This window comes from Drosophila santomea, chromosome 3R (genome assembly GCF_016746245.2).
Source record: "Drosophila santomea strain STO CAGO 1482 chromosome 3R, Prin_Dsan_1.1, whole genome shotgun sequence".
NCBI classification, from domain to species: Eukaryota; Metazoa; Arthropoda; class Insecta; order Diptera; family Drosophilidae; genus Drosophila; species Drosophila santomea.
In genome coordinates, this window is record NC_053019.2 from 14,988,881 (window position 1) to 15,013,576 (window position 24,696).

The following is a 24,696-nucleotide window of genomic DNA, read 5'->3' on the forward strand; positions in this document are numbered from 1 at the left end:
TAACAACTTTGATATCTGCTTAAGTAATTTACGGAATATGATATATCTGGTCTTGTACCTGCGCTTATATATAATAATTCACCTATCAAATTTCTGTATTTAATTTTCTCATCACATTCAGTTGCTTGATCTAATTTTAAGTTTGTTTCCATTGGAGTTTCGTATAGCTTAGCATTTTCCAGATTATACTTAATTGCCAGTGATTCAATATATCGTTTTTGATTTAACGTCATTTTCTTACTTTCAGTACTATAATTAATTTCTATTCCAATATAACTTCCGATTTTTCCTAAATCTTTCATTGTAAATTTGTTCATTAAACAGTCTTTAATTTCAGTTATTTTCGTTTTGTTCTTACTGCATATCAATATGTCGTCTACAAATACTAAAATATATATTTCATCTTTATCCTTTCTTTTTACATATAAACAATAATCGTAATTGCTTCTTATAAAATTTGATTTGTCGAGATATTTATGCAAACATTCGTACCATGCTCTTGGGCTTTCTCTTAATCCATATAATGCCTTTATTAATTTATAAACTTTGTTTTCTCCTGTTTCGTAACCTTTTGGTTCATTTACATAAACTTCTGATTTTACATAGCCATTCAAAAAGGCTGTTTCGACATCCATCTGATTTACAAACAGACCATTTTTACAACAATATGATAGTAATATTTTTAATGTTTGCATTTTTCCTACTGGTGAATATACATTTTCTAGTCGTTCTCTTTGTTGGAAACCTCTTACTACTAGTCTAGCTTTGTATGTCCCATCACTTTTCTTTTTGTACACCCATTTTACATCTATAATCTTTTTGTTTATCGGTTTTTCTACAATTTGCCATGTATTATTTTTATTTAAGCATTGCATTTCTGTATTCATTGCTTTGAGCCATTCTTTCTTTTCATTACTATTCATCGCCTCTTCGTACGTGTTTGGTACAATGGCATTTACATAATTGATATAAATAAAATGTGTTACTGGGTTACCGTATAGATTTACTGGTCTTTTATTTCTATTTGATGTTCTCTGCACTGTTAAATGTTCTTTGTTTTCCTCACCCTCGCTTTCATCGCTAGTTTTTGAATTAACTTCTTCCGTGTCATTTAGTTCGTCTGTCTTAGCGTTATCTTCATCATCTTCTTCATTTTCATCTATTTCACTTTCATTATCATTCTGCTTGTTTTTCTCTAGGCAAATTAATTTTGTTTTCTCTTCCACAACTTGAACATGTCTTGCGTTTATTACTCTATTGTTTAGTAAAACTCTATATCCGTTTGTATTATAACCAACTAATACTCCTAATTCTGATTTGTTATCCCATTTACTCTTTCTGCGTACTTCTGGAACTCTAACAAAAACTCTACTTCCGTATATTTTTAAATTTTCTACATTTGGTTTTATACCAAAAAATATTTCATATGGGCTTTTATTTACTGCTGTATTTGCGATTGTTCGATTTTTTAAATAAGCTACTGTGTTCATCACTTCTGGCCAATATCGCCTATGTATGTTTGCTTCTCTCATTAAGCACCTTCCAATATCCATTGCCGATCTGTTATATCTTTCTGCTACGCCGTTTAATTCGTGTACATACGGTGGACATGTAGTTAACTGAATTCCCTTATACTTTACAAAGTTTAATATTTCTCTATTCAAATATTCTTTACCGTTATCGCATTGGATTTGTTTTACTTTTTTACTGAACTGATTTTCAACATAATTTACATATTCTTTTAAGCAGCTCGCAGTTTCGGATTTATTTTTAATACAATATATTCTCGCGCATTTACTAAAATCGTCAACGAATGTCAAAAAATATTTTTCCCCACAATAACCTGTTGTGCTGTGTGGTCCGTTTAAGTCTGTATGTATTAACTCTAATGTCTCTTTAGTTTTCTTTCTATTGTTCTCGAATGGTTCGTTTGACATTTTACTTTGTATACAATTCGCACATTTCATTTCGGTATTCTCGATTTTATCTGGCAGACCATCTAACATTTTATTCTTAATAATTCTATTCAAATATTGAAAATTTACGTGGCCTAATGCCCTGTGCCATTTTTCTTTTTCAGTTAATTTAGTTACATTTGTATATATTTCATTTCTTTTATTTTTTGGCATGAAGCTTTTTACATTATATAAACTATCAATTTTACTCGCAACTGTCAGCAATTCTCTCTTTTCGTTATAGATTTTTGTATCATTATTTCTGGCTACGACTGTACATTTATTTTCAGTTATCTTTGATATGCTTAGCAAATTTTGTTTTATGCCTTTTACAAAGTATACATTTTTAATATCGATCAAATTTTCATTGTTGTATGTTCTAAAATATGTTTCTACATTTCCAATCTTGGTCGCTTGCAATTGTTTGCCATCGGCTACTTTAACATTAATAGGATTTTTCAAATTAATACAGTTCTTAAAAAGTTTACAATCGTTTATAATGTGATCAGTGCATCCACTATCTAATAACCAATTTACTGTAGTTTCGTTGTTACTTTCGCTGTTATTACAATTTATTAATTTTTCGTTTCTTATCATTCTTGTTGTCCATGACTGTACGCTGTCGCTGTTTTCTTGTTGTCTTCCTTGATTCCTGTCTCCTGAGTAATTTCCACGTCCTCGACCATTTCCATGATGTTGACCTCTGCCTCGGCCGCCTCTTTGATTCGTATTCTGATATCGCCTGTTGAATTGTTGTTGTTGTTTATTTTCGCCTCTCGCATTTTGCTCAGCATGCCAGCAGTCCCTCTGAATATGACCTGTTTTGCCACACACATAGCATTCTTTTTTAGTTTTGGTGTTAAATGTGCTTACGTTATTTTGTTTGTCCACTGGACCTCTGTTTAAACTTTTTTCTTTTATTTTTGATTTTACGTACTCTACCGTTCGTTGTGCTTCCGGAATTACATCTAAGAAGTCTCCAATATAACTGTAGCTTGTTGGTAGTGCTTTTAAAAGATACCTCATTTTTTCGTTTTCGTCTATGGTGCCTCCAGCGTTTTTTAATTTATTTACTGCTTTCTCGAATTCTATAAAAAAATTCTTCCACTGTTTCATAGTCTTTTAGTTTAATTTCGTCGATTTTTCCTCTGCACAGTATTTGCAGGGCTGTTGATTTTGTCGAATACATTTCATTTAACTTGTTCATAATTTCTAATGTCGTTTGGCACTCACTAATATATTCTAACTGTTTGTCTGATATTGTACTGATTAAAATTGTTTTCGCTTTTAATTCTGTTTTCATCCATGTTGTTTCATTATCTTCCGTTGTTCTTGTTCGCACTGCTGGTTCTTTGCACTCTTTGTATTCCAATATTGTCATTAATCTGAATTTCCAGCTTCCAAAATTAGCTCCATCGAATATGGGCATAACAATGTCTTCGATTTTTGCGTTAGCACTCATTTTTTCCGTTTCACTTTTAATCTGTTCGCACACTTCTTTTATGTCTCTTTCTATGTCATTCATTTCATGCACATTTTCATATAGGGTCACACTTTTCTACTTCCATGTAATAAAAAGGCTTGCACGTGAACTTTTAAATTTTTAATCTGCTTCCATCAATCCTTTTAGTTTATGTTTTCAATCTTTTTCCGTTTTATTGTTCAGCATTAGTCAATAGTCTTGTTTACGTATTCGTATTTTTTAATATTTCGCACTTTTAATATTGTTTTTCTCTTTTTATTTCTTATACACGTTTTTCTTTTTTTTTTTTTTTTTTTGTCGCTTCACTCGAACAGCATTTATTTTTATAACTTGGATTTAGTTATACACTTTGGATTATTTTCTTTTCTCGAACCTTGGATTAATTTTTTCTAACCTTGGATTAATTTTTTCTAACCTTGGATTAATTTTTTTCTAACCTTGGATTAATTTTTTTTTTTTTTTAACCTTGCTCTGCTACCATGTTGATAATAAAGTGGATTGCTTTATTTTAGTTAGAATATATTTATTAATACTTTTGTTTTGTGCTTCGTGCACTTCCATTCAGTTTTACATTCTTTGAGCAAGTGACATAATTATGTTATTTAACATTACATTACATTTCATTACATTATCCGCGATCAGCTGATTCATTCTTATGCTAATTAACATTTCATATCAAGGCATACACATTTATTCCAACAGTTTCCTGTCGGAAATACGTTGCCACAAGTGTGTAAATGCACTGCAAGAAATCAGCATAGGAATTAGGTAATATACTAGTTGAGAATGGCCCAACAAACATACGCTTATGTTGCATGTTAAAAATGTTTAATAATTCAATATTAAAGCAATTCTTCTAAAGGAAACCTTTATATGTTTATTTGTTAAATACATACATATGTGCACATGTTTTAAGCTTGTCAAAGTTTTAAATGTTTATACTATCTTTTAACCAGTCTGCAATATATTTTGCTTGATTTTTTAAAAATACTTCGAGTGAGTGGAGAATGCGCTCTGTGTGCGGGGACACATGTGGCACTCAAAAAGGGATAAAAAACTTAAGGCTGAAGATGCAGAATCCTTGCCAGGATACACCGCCCAGACCCTGGCAACTGTTCACTTTCGCTGTTTCCCCAGCTTCCCCCCCCCCCCCCCCCCTCGTTTCCTCCCTGCCTGCTGGCTTTTTCATATTTTTTCATATATGTATTTCCCTTTTTGCCATTAAAGTTTCACCGCGGCATCTGTCACCGCCGCGCAGCTTTAAAGCCTGCTAAATTTTAATTGCCTTCGCGAATTTGCAGAGAGCTCCAGCAGAAACAGTGCAGTACATCTACAAAAAAATTGAGCAAATGAAAGTCCATTTTTGTAACTCGCATTCTTTGTGCTATTTCTTCCTTTTATTGCCGACGTGTCGTTTTTACGCCCAGTTGCAGACTTGTGGCCTCGTTTTGGCCACAGGTTCTCGGCCATATATCAAGAATTAATTAGCGTAATGCATTCCCTGAGACACAATCAAAAGGGAAAACAGATCGTGAAAAGTGCTCGAGTATTCAGCGTTGAATATGAATTTGAATCAAATTTGAAACAGGCATTTGCAGAATGATAACTAAGGGGCTGCCATTAAAACTGAAAACACTTCTTTTCTGGAAGGCAATTATTTATTTGAATAAATGGAAATGAGTAATTTCAAGTAATTTCAGAACAATAAACCAATGTCAAGTTCCAGGCAAGTTGTTATGTGCGGAAGTTATGCACAGTGCGGATCCAGTCGATATAGCTCAGCACATCGGTGAAAGCGCTGACCATCAGGCATTGCGGGTTCGTGAAGCTAGCGATTCCCACTTGGATGAAGCGTTTCGATTTTCCGAATGGGATCAAGGCGCCCAGCGGACCGCCGGAGTCGCCGTTGCACAGATTGCTATACTCGTTGCCAGCGCAAAACTGGTTGGTCGTCAGGGTTAGTTTAGCATACCTCTGGCACACCTCCGGACCTTTGCGAAACAAGTCGACGCTCCTCAGTTTGCCACTGTCCGGCTCAGACTCCGTCCTGCCCCATCCAGTGCCAGTCAGTGGGTCCAAGGAGTCGATGAAGTGCCTCCACCTGGTATCTGTTACAATGCAGATGGGCCTGATGTTGTCTGTGCAGGATAAAGTGTTGGTAAAATGTATATTTTCATATTTTAAGTTCCCTCATAGTAATACCAACCTGTGTACTGCACCTTTTTGTACAGTCGCAGAATGGCTATGTCGTGTGACATCGTCGATTTCCTGTATAGTCGGTGCCTGAAGCCCCTCTCCACAAACGCTTCGATTCGATAGGTGCAGTAACTATCGTGACACGTGTCAGATGCCTCTCTATCATACTCTCCCAGTCGAGCAATTCTACAGGATATGATATATTATATGTAAATATTTCTAATAATTTATTAGTTCAAAACTTACAGCTGGGTTCCATCGAGGAAGCAATGCGCGGCGGTTAACACGAGTCCTGCAAAATAGTATGGAAATTACAAGCTGCTGGTCGAATATGTACACTCTATCTACGGTTTGTGATCAAAGTTCCGCCACAAACGAATCTATCGTCAGTGGAGTGGAGAAAAACCATCCAGGGACTCGAAGTTAGGCTGGCGATTGTTGCATTCTTGGCCCGCGAAGATGCGGGACTAGGAGCTCGAATCCCACAGGCCATATCCAGGAATTGCGTCGATCCCAGAAGCGGGAGCAGAAGACACGTAAACCCTAACAGAACGGCATTCATTTTGCTACTGATTTCTGATGCGTTCGGATTAATAGCGACTACAGGTCGGGCTTATCAGGCCTCGATTATGGGGAACTTGGTTATTCGCTGAAACTAGGGGACATCAGGAATTTAGATTATTTATTATTATAAAGTTCTCAGAAATCCTTCTGAAGAACACAGAAGTGTTTTTACCCCTCCCCCTTCAACATAAAATGCATCGCAATTCTGCTAAAAAGCATTCGTTACTCGTACAGTAGCATAATCCTTTTCAGATTACATTGTCTATATCTTAGCTCTGTTCAGGTTTAACACTCACAACAAAACTGGAGCAAATGTAAGTCCCTTTTTTTCCATAACTCAATTGCAGGCTGGTGCATCGTTTTAGCCTCAACTTCACGGCCATATATCGATAATTAATTATCGCTAAAAAAAGTGAAAAGGGTTTCAGTTTCATGCATTTTACTTCTGCTTAAATTAACTAAGCTCACAAGTATTTGCATGATCAAATCAGGAAAATATATTATCAGATCTAAATTCTATACAAGTGGTTATTTGTGGTAGTAATGCTCAGTACATCCGTGAAAGCGCTTGCGTTCTTTGTTCTATCGTTCATAAAGATAGCGACTCCAATATGAACTAAATGTATAAAGTATTATTCATGGGGCAGTAGAGTCGGTGGCCCCTTGGCCTCAATATGATAATCCGATTCATCCATCAGAGTTACCCAGTCGAGTTATGGGGAATTTATATATTCATTGAAACGGCGTTTATTTGAAAAATCATATGAGCTTTACCAGGAATCAAGATTAATTATTTCATATTCACTTATCGGGAAATGAAGTTTCCAATCGAAGCTCATTTGTTTCTGAGTTCTTTTAAATCATAAGAAAAGACAGGCAGAATTGCAATTCTTAAAGTATAAAATCTGTAATTTTTAATAATTTATTTGCAAATTTATTTATGCAGTAATTATGTCCCATATATATTCACAGCCATGCTTATCCATCCGGAGTAGGTGCTCAGATCCGTATAGACACTCGGAGCACGGCAATTGCGATCTCCAAAGCTTGTTAACCCGTACTGGACGAACCGCAGATCCCCGTAGTAGTTCACCACACCTCCAAGTGGTCCGCCCGAGTCGCCGTTGCAAGTGTTGGTCTCGCTGTTCCCGGCACAGAGGTTGCTCTGTGCTAACGAAATATTATACTGGTCCCTACATACGCTCCTATTCATCACTGTGACGGAGGCTTCCTGGAGAACGGTTGCCGGCAGACCGTTGTCCATAAATCCCCAACCGGTGGCCGTGAGCGACATTCCGTCCTCCAGCAGGAGTCTCGTATCCGGGTCGAGGATAATGCAGATCGGCCTGATGTGGTCTGGCAATGAAATGGATTATGTTTTTCGCTTTGGAGCCAAGTGGGTTGTAAAATATAGGCTACCTTCAAATTTTACAGATCTCCCAAGCTTAATTAGGCCGATGTCGTTCAGCAGGATCGAACGAGTGTAGAACTTATGCTTTATGGCGATGCTCACCGGGTAGTCCTCAGCTGGGATTTGGCACATTGATGCCGAACTGCGTGCAAGTTCACTTCCTCCCAACCGAACAGTTCTGAAAGAGTTTTGCATTTCAGTTTCCATTTCAGGAAACGATCCTTCCAGATCGATTTACTCACATATTTGAAGAGGATTCAATGCAATGCGCGGCCGTCAGGACGAATTCTGAAGTAAGGATTATTAGTACTGTGCTGAGGAGGATGTATCAAGTATACCAACGATGAGTTATGAGTGTGCCAGAACAGAAATATCCAATTTCTTTTAGCAGATAGGCCATCCAGGGATGGGAAGAGATATCAACATCACTGCCTCCGATAATTCTCGATCGGTAAGGCGACGACTTGGCCCGAATTCCGCAATTTGGCTCAAGCAGTTTAGCTTCTCCCAAGTGGCAAAACCAATTGCACACAGAGATTGCGACGAGAACAGCAGCTGAAGCTGATTTCATCGCGACTCAACAAAATAAAACCGACTGAGATCAGCGCTAATCGTGAGACTTTATTAATACTTACTACTAGGCGAGGTTATCAACGGAGTGAGGTCACTTCTTTACTTGCGCACTCACTTCATTAAAAGTATCCTTCATTAAAAATATCTCTGCAACTGTTGCCGGGAAACATGTTGTCAAAAATCGTGGAAACTGAGAATAAAGTATACAAGAAAAAATATTTATATTATTATTACAAATATAACGTTCGTTCTATATTTATTTATTTCGACTTAATTGAAGTGAATTCGAGTGGTTCGAACTTTTTAAGAGCTTGGAACTATTTTTGTTAATTTGTGAAGACTGTCCATTTCCTGTCAGCCAGTATTCGCCGACATCCGAGTTGGCTGCAGCTGAGATGCCTTAATTAAATTTGAGGCAAATTAAAGGTGCCCTCTGCCCGTTTAACCCGTTTTTGCCCACCCCAGCCATTCATGACCACGCCCACAAGGGCCAAAAACGTGGCTGTTGACAGGAGACGATGACGATGACGATGACGATGATGTCCTCGCTTTTCGAGCCAGGTGCAATGAGAAGGGGTTAAGGAGCAGGGGTTGGATGACACTATCGCCATTTTGTTGTCAGCTGCTCCTGGCAGGCGACATCAGCAGAAACAGGAACAGAAACTGCTGGCAAAGGACGAAGGCGGCTACAAAATGCATGCCAAATTAAACAGTAAATGCATCAGGCCAAAGGAGCTCTCCCCTGGCCGAAAACCAAAAATGTTGAGGAACCGAAAACCAAAAAAACATTCGACCAACCCAACCGAGCCAAGCTAACAAACAAACAAACAAACAAACAAACAAACCAACAAACAAACAAACATGCGAACGCAGTGTGAAATTTTAATGTCCAAAATTGCATGTGTGTTCGTGGCCATTGTTGTTGCTGCTGGCGTTTCCCTTCAGCCGACAGCCAACCAACAAACAGCAACAACACAAATTACTGGCCACGTCAACACACAGAGAAAAAAAGGTTACAACTGTGGCTGTCAGTCTGCGGCAACAGCGAAATCAGCTCCAGGCCATGCAAAATACACCGGCAACGAAATAAAGCGGAAGCAACGATTGTTTCGAGCAGCAGAATTTTAAATACCCTTCTTGGTAGGGAAGCTAATGTAGGCAGAAGGAACAAATAAGATAAAAACGATATAATAAAATATAATATATTTATATTTATATTTATTTATATTTATTTAATAATATATATATAAATATAATAAATATTTTTTGACGAATGAGTTTTAATGCCATACCATTTACGACCCCAAATCTGAATACCCGACAAAAGGGAAAGGGTGAAAGGGCTAAAACATGGCAACTGCAATTCATTGGCCATGAAGTTTTCCACCTGTCGACAATGCGCTGATTGCTCCCGCTCCTCGAGAGCAACAAAATCGGACAGGCTGAGGTCCAAGCCGAAGTGGATGTAGCTTTTAGTATTGCAGTTGCAATTCCCAGACGCTGATTGTTGCCATTTGCCAGCGATCGGAGACCGATAAGTTGGAAAGAGACGCAGACAGCCCGCCAGAAAGAGACGGCCCATCGAAGCTGCCCCCAAAGTTCAGCGAAGCGTGGCCATAAACAATGACTTGGGGACCCTTCTAGTTGGTTTATTGCACTCATTTAGCGCATTCCCAAGAAAAAGCCGCTGCGAGTGTGTGACTGGCCCTTTTTACAATCGCCATAGGTTTAGCTTGTTTATGCAGTTCAGGCAGTTTAGGCTCTTTTATGGCCCTGCCACACGCCATCTTGGCGAAACTACGGGATGGATTTCCACTTCTGACGCCATTGCTGGCAATCATTGAGGCGTTACGCAAAAACATGGAAATCGCATGCCAAAGTCAATCAGCCAAACAAAACATGGTCCCATGTTGACAACGGAGGGGTGGAATACTTAAAATTCTCTGGGAAATCGGAGAGGAAATATATGTATTTGAGTAAACTAAAGTGGTTGAACTATTTAATTATTATACAAGCTTGCTAATCAAGCTACGTTCTTAGCAATTCAGTTTAAAAGGAATAATAAATACATAGGTTTGCCTACTCCAATTGGTTTGAAAATATAATATATTTCCTAAGACCCATGGGCTAGTCGTTTGTTTTGAATGCACTCACCTCTGCCGGAATTGCCCATTACTCTGTTCGCAGTTTGTTTTCCAGAACTCCAGAAAGGAAAACTCATGCATGCCACAACCTGATTATAAACATTATGGACCACGGCTCGGGCCATTTCCTCTTCGAAATGCTGGGAGATTTCTGAAATTCCTCACAAATGCTGGCGAAGCTTTATGCCGAGAGGTGTTTGACTCGTTTGTTCTGCAGGTCGATGCATTTTAATGATGTGCCTGGGCCCCGCAAATATAATTTCGTTTTTGCATTTCTGCAACTTTTGCAAACTGCAGACTGCAAACTGCAGACTGTCGACTGCTGACTGCAAATTGATTGCCGGGCAACAAAAGGGCAGAAACTGCAGCAGAGTACTCACGCAACGCATGGCAACAATTGCAGCCAGTTTAATGAGCTCAAAAATGCGCGCAACAATGAAGAGCTGGCCCGGCTCCAAGCCAAGGCCAATTCCCCAATGGCCAACCCCACGCGGCATGCCACATCCCCACCCCCTTTTCGACCCCCTTTCGCCCACTTAAGCCACTGCACTCGTGTAATTAAATGCAATTTTATTGCCACGATCGGCGGGCCATACAAAAAATAGGTGGCGGGGAGGCTGACCATAAATGTGAGCCGACTGGCTAGGGCCGCAAAAGTGTTGAAAGTGCTGCTAAGGGCGCTGCGAACTTGATTTATGCAGCACAATGGAGTTCGGCTAACGTGGCCCACACAGCGCTCCCTGGCGGACAATGGCAGCAACTTCCGTCGGCCAAGAAAACAATGAGCGGGGTAATTAATTTCAAAGTAAACAATTTATCAAGTGCGTTCCACCGAGGGCTTTCCGCAGACCAGATCACTTCTCGGGAAATCTTCTAGCGTTAGTTGGTGCACTCAGTTATGAACAATAAGTTTTCTAATTTACGTTCCAGTAGTGCTATATATAATGTAAATATGATCAACAGTATAAATACCTAAAGAAATAAATGCAGTAAAAAGGATGTAATTAAGATTTTATTTCGTCCAAATACGTCTTAAAATTACGTTCAAAGTAGTACATAGCATACAAAAAACCTTAAGGAACTGAGCTTCTTAAAGAGTTGCGCTTTCAATCTGGTTCAACTGTCACGCTCTCAGCAGCTTCCTTAAAAAACGCCCTTTGAAAAGTTTTCGAATTAAGCATTACTTTTTAGTTGCCCCGCGCTTCGCTGACCAACACTTACTTATAATCGAATTGGGCAAATAAATCCAAACCGGAAAAGCACCCAAAGCCATCAGCTTTATCAACTCTAATTAAGATTGCCGAAAAACTCAGTTTGCCAAGCACTCTTCTTTGGGGCAACCAGAAGTGCATTTTGGGCCACAGCTACGTGCTCATCAGCATAATCAAGTGGGCGTGGGTGTTGGGTGGTGGGTGGTGGGAAATAAGAAGTGGAAGTAGAACTTAACTGCAATTTGAAAGAGATTACAATTATTTGATTGCACTTGAGGGCTGAGCAGTGCGAACTTAGCCGAGGCCAAAAGCATTTTGCAAGTCATAAATTTTGAATGCCAAATGCCGGAGATAAAGCTTATTGCTTATCGCGATTGAGGAACAATACTTTCGGATACTCCCAGTGCGAATGAATCACAGCCCAAGGAGTCGAATTGGTTAGGTTGGCAAGTTGAGTCATACGGGTGCAATGAATGGATCCGTTTGTCTTTTGCCGATCTTTTTCGCCATCGCAAACAAACGGATGGAAAGTCTCAGGGCCCTGACAGTCGTTCATAAATTAAGACATCCCACAATAAATAAGCCAAACAGTGAACAGTGAACAGTGAACAGTGAAGAGTGAAATCCCTGGGAGATGCACACGTGTCTGCGGACGGGGAAGCTCTTCAAAGAGTTTGTCAAGCGGCAAAAGTCTGCGGCTAATTATGCGATGCAGTAGTGGGGATTCCCCTCCTTCCTGCTCCTCCTTCCTGCTCCTGATTCCTGGCCCACTCTCACTTCCCGCATGAAGATCTCGCCTCAGACAGCAACTGCAATTGCATTCGCACAAAAGGCGGAAAAGAAATGCCAAAAAGCCGAATGACATGTGAAAATATGCAAATATCAAAAGTGAATGAATGGGTCTGGGACCGGTCTGGCCCGGTCTACTTCTGCTGGTCTGGCCGGGAAGGGAAGGGAAGGGCCTCGTGCAATATAGGGAATATGGTGCAGTATGGTTTGGTCGTCTGGCTCAGTTCAGTTCACTCATTAAGTATAATGGACCCGGTCGCAAGACGAGACCCAGCGTCGTCACCATGCACTTTAATTATGATGTCGAAATTCGCATTAATTGCCACAGAAACGGAGACGAGTTCCGACTGCAGGTCCAGTACGTATTCCTGCACTCAGAAAATAAGTGTGCTAAAAGCAGATATGATGAACACTTTCCCAATCAGCAGCCAACCAATTGTCAGCTATGTAGTTATGATATGATTTAGATTGGTTTAGTTTGCGAATGAAATGCTGCAGTTACGCTTTAGTCTTTACATCTTTAGTTACTTTTTGGCTCAGTGCACTTCTGCACTTTAAAGAAGACCGTGGCGGAAAAAGTTCCCTAGTTCCCGCCGGCACTTTTGACAGCAGTTTATATAATTTTGACAAGCGTTTAAATGCCTGCCAGACGACCGTCGACAGTTGTCAACTGATATTGTGGGCTGTGCACTGCGACTTGATTTCGCATTCAGATTACGTTGTTGCCAATAAGTGGGGGAATATGGTAGGACACTTCTGTTGGGGTTAGCCGATGTCTCCATCTCGGTTTTCATGTCTTGATGTCTTCATGTGCCTTAATTCATTCGGACAGCACGCGATTTAAATTGCCCCGCCATGGCACTTAATTATTTGCAAATGCGAGAATATGAATCCCTTCAAAGCCGCTGCCGTGTGGTTAAATAGGGGAAAGATGATACGGCGGCGAAGCTCAAAGGGAATCCTGTGGTAGGGCGGAAACTAGGGGGTGGCTCTGTAAATGCGATTTAATAGTAGGTCATAAGAGGAACAAGTATAAATTAAAGCCATGTTTTTAAGACATGAATTCTTAAATATTTATATTAAGTATACGTATTTACAAATTATTGAGCTTGTGTACATTGTGAACATCGCTTTTGTTCATCGCTCACACACGCTTATTATCCCAAACTAGTGGAAGAATAATTAAGTAATTGCACTGGCCAATGGAAACGAGTTGCCAATCACAGCGGAATCTCTCCTCCTCAATGGAGCAGCGCCATCTGCCGGACAGAGGAGCAGATTTGATTTATGTTGAGGCTCTTATTAAAATTTCACTTCCCACACCGCTTAACAACTGATTAACAGGCGAAAGGAAGCCAGACGTGCGTGATGCCAAACAAAGGGCGCCACAATGATGGAGCCAGGATTAACGGGGATCCTGGATGAAGGACAATAAGGACGAGAAGGCGATCAGCGCGAGTTCCTTTAATTAAAATAGACAAATGGCGCACGATTGGGCACTCGATGATGGGTCGCCACCCCCTCGACGGTGCAGCTGTTGCCTAATTTATGAAAAATTCACAAAACGAACTTATCAATCATAATGCTTGAGCTCTCCAACTGGCAACCGGAGTAGAAGAAGTAGAAGTATCTGCCACATTGTTGCCGTCTTTGCGTTCGTTCCGAGTCCTTGGTCCTTGGGATTCCTTAGGATTCCGAGCACGTGCCTCGCTGCCGGCCAGGAGGCAAGTGGAGACAAGCTGAGAAAAGGAGCAACGGGTGGCGGCGAATCCACTCCAGCGGCAAAGCTCTCGGCGAGAATTCAATAGAAAAATTGCACAAACCTTCCGACCATTTGCAGTTTGCAGTTTGCAGTTCTCAAACGTAATTGTGGGCGCCCCGTTTTTGGTTTTGGTTTTGGTTTTGGAACTCCACCATTTGGACCGTGATGAAGATGAAGATAATGCGGCGGATGCTTTACTGTAGCCAATTTGGCTGGCAGCCGCTCAGCGATGACACGCTGTACGTGACCTGCCCGTCAAATGCAACCGGAGACAAAGTGCAGGAAGCCTTTTGATCAGCTTTAAACTTTTCGGTCAACTCAGGCGGCTTTGACAATTGGGTACAAATATTGATGAAGGCCTGAGGAGTTGAGAATTTTAAGAAGTCCTGGAAATATTTCGAACTTAAGTATAAAGTATACATAAGTAAGTATAAATCGATATAAGGGTGTTTTATTTATTTTATTTGTAACACATGTTTTTCTAGGCAGACAAGTACATACATATTTTCAGATCCACATCTGAAGCAGATCCACATCAAAGCAAATTACTCCACAAGCAAATCCCACTAATTATGTGAGTTTGGCAACGACAGCATAATTAGTCACAATCACTAATTTTTAAACAGGAAACCTCACCGAATTCACTTTCCAACGAAATTCGTCTCCCGAAAAAGGAACTCGGGGAAAATGCTTTTAGAAAAACCAAAGACAGCAACGCGACCACAAAAACAACTATTACTCTGCTCGAACGCTTCATCCCGCTCGAATAGTAATGAAAAATTCCGAGAAATTTCAATTATTCAACATTTTTAACGCCGGGCAAATGAGCAGAGCACTCTGCCTTCCCCGACTGCCCCAAAACCACAGAAGAAGAAGCCAAACTAATTAAACACGCGTCCACCTACAAAACCAAGCCTGCTCCCCAGAAATCATACAAAGTTATATAGTCATCAACTGCACATCAATCATAGGCCGGCAAACTTGGGGCCCGCAGTCTGGGGCTCCTTTGTCTTTTCTTTGCGGGGAGAGGGGGGTATGTAAAGTCGGAAAATCGGAGGGAACAGGCACAGGAAAAGCGTGAAAAATTGTCGAGCATGACGCAGTCTCGGAACGCATCCACACATCCATGGGCTGCACTTAGGCACATTGCTAAATTTGGACCAGCACCGAAGAAATCCGCATTTGCCATGTGTAGGCATTTTACTGATAATTAGCGAGCGGCCCAGCCGCGTGTTTGCCGCCCTAATTGATAAACGAAGGAGCCAACTTTACGAGATGGGGATGTTGCAACTTGCAACCGCAGTCGTTGACTACTGCCACGAATTCCCCATTCCCCCACCGCACTCGCTCTACCATAAAAATTATCTTAATGGACAATTTAAGAATCACTCATTGTGAATTATGCGCTGCATTTACCCGCCGAGTAGTCAAAGTCTGGCCACTTGAGTTGCGCTATCGAAATCTAGCCAATGTCTGCTGTGTTGAAAGTTTTTCCTTTGCCTGAGGAAAGGGTATGTTGCGGAGTTTTGGCTTAGTATAAGTCATAAAAGAAAAATTGAATATAAAAATCTATAGGTACACCCTCAAAAGTGCTACAAAAATAGGATAAATACCTGTGAGATTTAGTAAAGAATGTCTTTAACTATAAAACAACATATTTTCAATCAAGTTTCTAAAGTTGTAAACTATGTAAGAGCATCATACGTTCTGTATTTTTTCATTAAAAACTCCAGCAGTTCGCTGCTTTCGATAAACATTCGGCCTCCGTGAGATCTTGAGGATTGTAAATGTTTTGGAAAATCTCCCCGCATACGCAAATGAAAAGCCCGATGGCACAGATCCAGCTGAGTATTGTGGGGGAAATATTTGTGGCAGGGCCCCAGACTGCAGGGCCATGTGTATATGTGCCCCTGATGGGAATGGGAATCGGGTTGGAGATGCAAGATGCAAGAGGCGGGGAGGATTCTCATCACTCAATGCTACAGATGCTAAAAACAATCAACAGGCACATTCGTATTATTCGTATAGCCACCAGGCATGCAAAATTATTGTATGGCTCTGATGGCTCTGTCTCACTGTCTCTGCTCTTGGGAAGCAAACCATCTAATGCTTTTAATGAAACAAACTTTTCTTGTAGATTTTTTCTCGTTTTTTGGTTGCTCCTTAATGTGAATTTATTGTTCGCCCAAAGAGTTGCGGTCGCACTTCGCGCTGTGTGGGCACTCAAAAATAAACCCCGACACACCAGCGTAGCCGAGCGAAGTGCGGTGGATGCAGTGGATTGGGCTGGGCTGGGCAGGATTACCTCCACCTCCACTGCATCCAATCTGGCAAGAGTCAAGCTGCTTATGCGCAGATTTTCGCAGATTTTGGATCCAGGGGGAGGGGGAAGGGGGGCTGGTGCTGGTGCTGCGAGTGGCGGGGAAATGCAGATTAATCAAGCGCATGATGCAAGCGCTCAACTTGCTGCTCACTGACTTCACCTAGCCACCGCATTGAGCCACTTCTGTCTGCCGACTGTTGGCTGTTGGCTGTTGGCTGCTGGCTGCTGCCACTTTGCCAGCTGATTAATGTCTTACATGCGACGTTTTAATACCAATTTTTTATGCATATTCAAAAGTGCAGTGCGAAAACCAACTGCTGCTCGCAAAAACCTGAAGTCTTCTGCGATGCGTTGCTGCTGGATGTCGTGACATTTCCTGCGTGCTCGCCGAGGGGGCCGAGTACAGTGTTGGCCGGCTATGATCAATACATGGGGCTCAAATAATCATTAAAGTCATTTGCAGATAACAGCGTAGTTAGCTTAACTAGTTAAAATGCCTTATATGTGAGCTATTTCTGTAATATATGAAAAAAAAAGAAACATATTGTGAGTACTACTGTTATGACTTCCAATTCGTTTTGTCATATTCGCAATCTTGTACGCAACGCGGCCAGATTGAAAGGTGTTAATGCCAAAAACTTGCACAAGATTTGTTCGTTGCTAATTTCTGAATATTTATTAAGGCAAAGTCGACAACGGAAAGACATCCCCGGACATCCAGTGGATGATAACCCCCATCCTCCGGCGGTCGAGGAGTAATTGCAGAAGAGTTTTGCTTGCGCAGCTCACAACAACTCGTTGGAAAGTAGTAATTAAAAGGAAATTAGTAAGCCATACCCTCGTGCGTGGATGATCTTATCGTGAAGGACCCACATGTGCAGTACTTCCTCATCTAATTGAGGTAACGACTTAATAAGTGAACACCGCGTTTATTCCCTGCACCTGAAGTGCGGGGTAAGCGCATTATTACATTTCAAGTTCAGCTCGTTATATCATTGTGTTAAATTGACCGATTCCCTTATAGCCCCAAGTCACCCTTTCGGCATTCTGATTCCAATTTTCCAAGGTGTCATCTCCGTTGCACCTCGTTTGATGACTCGGCAGCGATTAAAGTCGTGCGGCAAAAGGGCAAAAGGTGTGTGGAGCTCAAAGGAGATCACAAATGATGATTTCGATCACGAAGAATTTTTGTAGTTTTGTTCGTGTTTGCATCACTTCCGATTCGAAACGCCTTGAAACGGAGCATCCGTAATTGGCTTAAAAAGATTTCCACCGCAGAATTGTCTTCCAGAAGATTTGAAGAGTTGCTTTTGCTTCGGTCTCTGGTAATGAGATCAAAAGGAGTTGAACAATGGCAGCAATTTTAACTCAATCTAGGGAGGCAGAGATGAAAAGGTTCTCGAGTGTTAATGCTAATGAAAAATGTTTGCTGCGGTAAGTAAGTGTGATGAATGTAGGTTAAGGTTTCTTCAAAAAAGCTAATAAGTACAGTGAATTAAAAAATATTAAGAATGTTAAAATGGCATAGCTACCAATGTAGCTCACTGCCACTTTTTTCATTCCATATTTTTTCATTTTCATTTCATGTCTAGATTAACTGATTACTTTTCTTCACACACACAATCTAGTTGATTTGATGCAAGTCTTGTGTTGTGACGCCAACTCAAATTGGAATTAATTCCCATTGACGTTTATACCTTATTAATAACACAATACATCATAATACCACCCTCATACGAACGTACGAACATCTATCTATCCACCCCCAGGCAATCATCACTCAAAAACAGATTCCTCGATAGAAGCGGCAATTTGCCGAAGCTGGCTGTTGTCACTCCGCTCCGGTAGCAAATGCAATTAAAATCTAATTAAATTCTACCGGCATTTTATTAAATATTTTTCGTAGCAACCCCCTGGCTGGCTCTCCTCAAAAACCCCCCAAAAGTGAAAAAAATAACCAGAAACAACAACTCCCACACCCATAAGCATCGTGTAAACAGGCACTCAAAGCAGCCAGACACACTCGGCATTATCATTATCATGGGCAGCAACAACGACAACTCATCAGCCTGCATATCATTGATGGGCTCCGTTCGCCACTCAATGTCAACTGCAAAACAGGCAATGACAGCGGGGCACACACACACACACGACCACGCCCCCATCCCAGAGGACACACACTCACGCCCCCAGAAAAGCGCCCAGCCAAGAACAACGAAGGCAAATCAGCGTATGCACTGTACCCCGTGTGCGCAAGGGAGATGGGAGAAAGTTTAGAAAACTCAATTTCAACACACACTTCTACGACGCCCCCAAATTTCCATTGACACGCCCCCTGAAAATGTTGTCATATTTAAGAAAAATATTTGTTTATATGTAGATAAATTCGGCATAGGAGGCAGATTCGGGTGGCTGCTTCCATTCGGGTGTCAGCCACAGACTTGGGATCTCGAGAAGTGTGAGAAAGTGGGTGGTTGTTCCATTGGGTGGTTTTTCTGGGAACCGGGATAAGGATCCAGGGACAAGGAATCAGGGAATCAAGCAATCTGACAGTAGCATCGCGTGGGATGTGAACAAGTTCTTGAATTTTCATTTTCATTCTCATTCTCATTTCAATTTTCCCGGCTCGCAAATTTCATTGTCTGAAGGCGTTGGCTATGTCACTTTCAGGCCGGGATTAGCTTACAACGTGGCCCACTGAATCGGAGGCGATTCCGTTGTCATTAATGTGAAATTCAGAAAAAGGTTTCCCAAGAAATAGATTAAACTTATTGTTAGCAATGCAAGTGATGTAAATATTGAAAAGGTGAGGCACAACGATTTTGATAAGCTTGATTATTAGATATGTTTTTTTTTTTATTTTGTATGTAATTTCCCCTTTACCCTAATGGTTTAAACCAATTTAGAAGTTAGCCCATACAAAATCATGCATACGTTCAGTATATTCAGATTTCGCTGTCCAGTAAATCATTGCAGTCGTTTATTTTATACACTTTTAATGATATTTTTCAGTGCCACAGACTGTCATCAACTTTCGTTATTTATGTGTGGATGCTGTGGGGATGGGGGCGTCTCTTGCCACGCCCACTTGCCGCTGTTCACACAAAAAAAAAGAAGAAAATATCGCGGCCAGCCAGATGAGACACATGGCTGAAACGGTGGCGATCACTTGGAAAAGTGGGCGTGCCTGCCCCCAGGAAGAGTTGAGTTCACTCCATGAGGCATGGGAAGAAGTGAAGGTGCCACGGATGGATGCCGCCGCTTTCCTCGCACTTTGTATTTCCTCCTATATTCTCGTATATTTTGTACTTCAATCTTTTTTTGGCTACCGCTCATTGGTGGCAACACCAAATGGGCGTGGTAATGAGGTCCACTGATGATCGTGATGGGGGCAGAGGAAGTCGTTGACATTTTCGAGTGCCGCGATCAGCAAATATTTCCCCTGTTTCTGTTCCTATGGCCGCACTGAATAAATTCTCGAATAAAATCTTTTATGCATATAATCCTACTTTATTTCTTTTAAAAAGTAGGTACAAGCAAAGGTATTAGATATTTTCTTTGTGTAAATCGTTTATATATTTTTAATACATTATTTAAGAAAACTTGCATTGTCTCTTTAGTTACATGGGTATATATAAAATACTGCCTTTGTAGGACCGCTGTCATTGTTGATTTGCTTTCCCACCAGCGACAAGGCTTTGAAGTGCCGCTGAGTAGAGAACTTTTGGCATTTTATCGAAGTTCACCAGCACTATTTATAGAGCCCAGCATTTTGATGAATTGATGGCTCCCCAGTGGGCTGTCTTCAGTTTTGATAGTTTTTCTGCCGCTGCTTTCGCATTGATTCTCAGTCTTTGGATGCGAGAGCCACGGTTCTAGGGCCGTATTTTTATTTTCTTTTCAGATATTTGGAATACTTTCAAGGATGCATTCGTGGCGTTTCCCCTTGGCAGCCTGTCTGGAAGTGTCGTCAAGATAATTAAGTGATTTATGCTCCTCGAGGTCGCGCATCTACTTAATTATCAAATAGTTTGGCATGTGGGGAATGTTTCTGGGGGAATTGTTGTCTTCGCCGCCGCTCGAGATTTTCTTCGCTCGACTTCTGGTTTTCCTGCTGCCAAGAGTCCGGCAATAAAATTGCTTTATGGCTTACGCTTGGAGTATTTTCAATAGTGCCTGAAGGAACATGGTAAAAATTACTTTAGTTGAGATGTAGTCGCCGTTAGGTGCTCAATCGAACATAGCAGAGACTGCGAGCAACCTTTTAAATTTTCACAAATTAAATTTCATTGTTTAAAATATCATTTAAGGTCAGCAAGTAATAAAGTTCTCCATAATTGGGCTGCGGCGTCTGCTCCGCTTGTGGTCTTCATCGCTGCTGGCGGCGTTAAAATTATCCTTTCTGATTATAATGTATGAAAAATGGCCAACAAAGAGCGGCCTTTTCCTTATAGGCAGGCGACCGTCGCCATGACAATGGCCTCGCCATTGCAATATTTGCGTGCATTTACCAATATCCCTTCTGGGACATACTCCTGCATCGGCCAAGCATATGGGTTAAGTCATTGTTTATTTAAATGAAAATAATAGTTATAGTCCCCCAACTACTTAAGACATTAATAGTTAATTCCTTGATCTGCAAGTACTAACATTGCGTTCTGTTTCCATCCCACTCTCACTTGTAAGGCACTTTGAAAGGGTTAAATTCAACCATGGTTAGGGTATCCCCGCTTCGGTAATCAGCCATCTTAGCATCGTTATTTTTTGTAAATAAATTTCGGACTTATGCAAAGTAAGGCGAGCGAAAGAGAACGGCAATATGAGGATCAGGAGGACACTCGAGGTCCTGACCCCGCGCAGGCAGCGCAGCATTCAATTAACAGCGCACATAAATTTACTTTGACCGTAATAATGCAGCTGGGTCCTGTCGAGGTCCTGGCTGGAAGGACTCCGAGCTCCACCCAGGTTTAAGCCCCCCTCACGCGCTGCATTCGAGTATCCAGAGAGTCGCCGGCTGGAATCCTCTTGGCTTTAAGCTGCGCATTTATGGGTGTCCTTTTATGTATTTCGGGACAGTAGCAGCAGCAAGGAGTCGGCTTAAGTTGCGCCAATGAATTTATGGGAGGGTCAGCCGGAAGTGCAGGCGAGTCCGGGGCAGTCTTGCAAAGGAGCCCATGAAAATGGCGTTCTAATTACTTTAAGCTGCAGACGGTTATTACGGAAATTCGGCTGAGTGTCTGTGTGTCCAGGCAAAAGGATAACAGGCCGGAGGGCTGACGGGATGGCGGGAATCCCCGCCACCCAGCTTATTAGCCCTCCACACATGCCGCAAGTCTCGCCAACCACTTGGACCTCCAACTAATTGCAATATGCCATTGCATCCTGTGCATGGATGCACGGCTTTAGGGGGAGTCCTTGTGCCATTGCCGGTGTCAGTGTCCTTGTCCACTCGCTGGCTCCGTCATGTTTGACTTTCCCTCAAGTGCGGGGCGGTTCGTGAGTGGCCTTTGACAGGCCGACAATATGCTACATTTCGGGCCCAACACCCACCCACCTATGTATATTGACCACATCCTGGATGCATGTCCTTGCATGCCTCACAGACAAGGACAAGCCCAATTAAAACGCAATAAAAGCGATAATGCTGAGGGGCAGGGATCTGGCGGGTCACACTTGCAAGAGTAATTTAAATCCAGTAAAGCACTTTACTATCGATCAAGCCACAACTGATTTCCAATATGAAAGTGAGGTATACTAATGGACATAAATTAAAAGAGAAATCATGTTGCATTTCTAGCCATGTGGATCCAAATGGATCTCAACCCTAATGAAGAGGTCGCCGTGTCGCACCAAAAGGGGTTAAAGGGTTCGCCCTCGCGCCTGTTAACATGGCTAAGATATGTCGCCGGCTTATAGCCAGAGTGTGTTGTCATCTCCGCTCCGACCCGACATCGCTGACTAATTCCGAACAAACAGCTGTCAACATTTTCTGGCGCCTGCCCCTCGACTACAAACCCTTTCACGCTTGTCCATCATCTGGTTCCACTTGATGGCCAAAAGGTCAACGACGTTGGCAGTGGATGGGGTTCGGTGGCTTGGAACTCGGAATAGGGAACCAGAGAGGCACGCTGCCTAATTTAGTGGTGCACAAAAGTCCTGGTTATTTAAGGCAAATGAGCGCACATTTATAATGACAACAAGGACGAGGACAATGACAATGAGCAGAGCAGGCTTCGCTGGTTTTGACAGTTTTAGGGTTATTCCATAAATTCGTATTTCTAATGGAATTCGGAATACTCTAAACAAGCATTAGTTTCCAAACATCAAATGGAATCTACGAAAAGAAATAATGAAGGTCCAAGCTTGGTATGTTTTTGTGGAACTTTACTATACATTATACATTCAGTTCAGATCAAGATAAAATAAAGACGCTTTTTACGTCATTGTAATAACTCTTATTGTTTTTATTGTGGAATAAACACATATAATATAAAATTGATAATCAAATAGAACGTTTTTCAAGTCGACTCAGTTAAATTTTTCCCCAACGCAAAGCATAATCTCACCCCAAAACATTTATTTGCATTACCCATTCTTCATGGCAAATATGTTTTATCCAAAGATATACATATATTAATTATTCAAAAATACAGAAAAATGCCCCAAAAAAAAAGGGGCATGACAAAACAAAACACAAAATGTCACAGTTGAATGAGTTTTTCCTCCTTTCCGTATTTTTTCGCGATACAAATTGAAAAAAGCCGCGTGAAAGCTGCCGCCTGAGGACGAGGGTTATATTTTGTGTTAGCATGTAATCAGGTTTAAAAATGACCGAAAGGAGCTGGGCAAATAACGGTCACAAATTGCAAAGGACAACAATGACAATCAGAAAAAGAAGGAATAATGGAAATTAACGCTTGCTTTGTAATGAAATTGGCACGAGAAATATTGTAAATTTTTTATGGCCGAAATGGAACGAAAGAACTGATATCGTTGGGCATTAATAATGAAGGTTTATGGCTCTTTTGTGCTTTGTTTTTCTTACCAAAGTCTAGCATTTAAGGGCTTTTTATATGCTTAAGAGGAACGTGAATTTGGCTTCAAATTCATTGGCAAGTATTTCGAAAAACCATTACACATTTTTCTGATAAAATGTAAAAAAGTATTTAATAGAAATTTTACGTCACTCGTGTGAAAAACATCCCCAAATGCAAGCAAATAAAAGCAACCCCAGTGAGAAGCTCATTATTTTCCAAATTGTTACCTTAATGAAAGCAGCGATGTAGCAATCTACCCATTCACAAGATCTTCTCAACCTCAGCTCACGTTCCCAACCCTCGAAGGTTTCTGTTCGGTGGCTCATTTGTCACGAGCCCAGGAGCACTTTACAGGAAAAAATCAAGCATTTCCCGCGATCTGGCAATTACACACCTCGCACATGGAACTCTGCCTCATTCCGACAGTCCACTTACACTGCCGTTGGCAAAAAGCAACCCCAAAGAATGGTCAATTATTAAACTTTGCATTGCAAATGAAAACATATGTTAAACAAGCGGCGAGCAGGAGACGGGCCGAGTGAAAGGCTCGACCCCATATCCGTTTCCGGCTATCAGCAACAGCCCCCCTGGCCCGTAATCCAATCCCCAGTCCGCCGGCAAGGGTTGCACGTTGGAAATTAAATGTTTCAAAATGAAATTCCTCAATTGCAGTCGCCATGCTCAGACACTCGCTCCCCAACAAGTGGAGGCTGCTGACGGGGCTTTTCGGGGTTTTATGGCTGTTATGGGTGTGCTGAGGGGTGTGGAGGGTGTGGTGGGGGGAAACTGCAATAGACCCAAAAGCAATAAATCCTGGACACAGCAACGGCAGCATCAGCAGCAACCCTTGTGTGCCCCAGCCGGGCCTTGAAGGTTGCTTTTCAAATTGCAATTAAACGTTTTACAAAACCGCGCTGACCGGTTCCTCTGGCCAACCAGCCAGGCCACCTTCCAACCACCCATCACCCACCACCCACCACCCAACATCCAACGTCCAACGCCCAACATCCAGGAGCAATGAAAACACAACAGCACATCACAATTTGGTAGGCCAATGTTAGCTAAACAGGACGTGCACCTTAAGAAGAGAGTCTAGACCTATAGATACCCAGGGAAAGATGTACATTTTGTACTGATATCATCTAATAATCTATCATCTTGTTTGATTCATAACAATATTCTTTAGCTTATCTACTAAGCTTTACTAAATCTACTTTAGCTTACTAAAATAGTTAGAGAGAGCTTGTA

The 24,696-nt window shown here is 41.4% G+C and overlaps 2 protein-coding genes and 1 long non-coding RNA gene across 3 annotated transcripts; 1 reads left to right on the plus strand and 2 right to left on the minus strand.

The window, feature by feature from the left end:
• Positions 1–5,172: 5,172 nt before the first annotated feature.
• LOC120454155 (chymotrypsin-like protease CTRL-1) lies at positions 5,173–6,196 on the minus strand. The gene is made up of 4 exons (XM_039639218.1): positions 5,983–6,196; positions 5,881–5,926; positions 5,645–5,820; positions 5,173–5,576 (listed from the first exon to the last, which is right to left on the minus strand). Exons 1-4 carry the CDS (start codon positions 6,194–6,196, stop codon positions 5,173–5,175), a joined length of 840 nt encoding a protein of 279 aa, XP_039495152.1.
• Positions 6,197–7,147: 951 nt separating this feature from the next.
• LOC120454157 (kallikrein-4) lies at positions 7,148–8,180 on the minus strand. The gene is made up of 4 exons (XM_039639220.1): positions 7,952–8,180; positions 7,852–7,897; positions 7,618–7,787; positions 7,148–7,554 (listed from the first exon to the last, which is right to left on the minus strand). Exons 1-4 carry the CDS (start codon positions 8,178–8,180, stop codon positions 7,148–7,150), a joined length of 852 nt encoding a protein of 283 aa, XP_039495154.1.
• Positions 8,181–14,422: 6,242 nt separating this feature from the next.
• LOC120452547 lies at positions 14,423–15,738 on the plus strand. Its single transcript, XR_005616475.1, has 2 exons — positions 14,423–14,512; positions 14,574–15,738. It is a non-coding gene; the product is annotated as an uncharacterized LOC120452547 (long non-coding RNA).
• Positions 15,739–24,696: the final 8,958 nt, after the last annotated feature.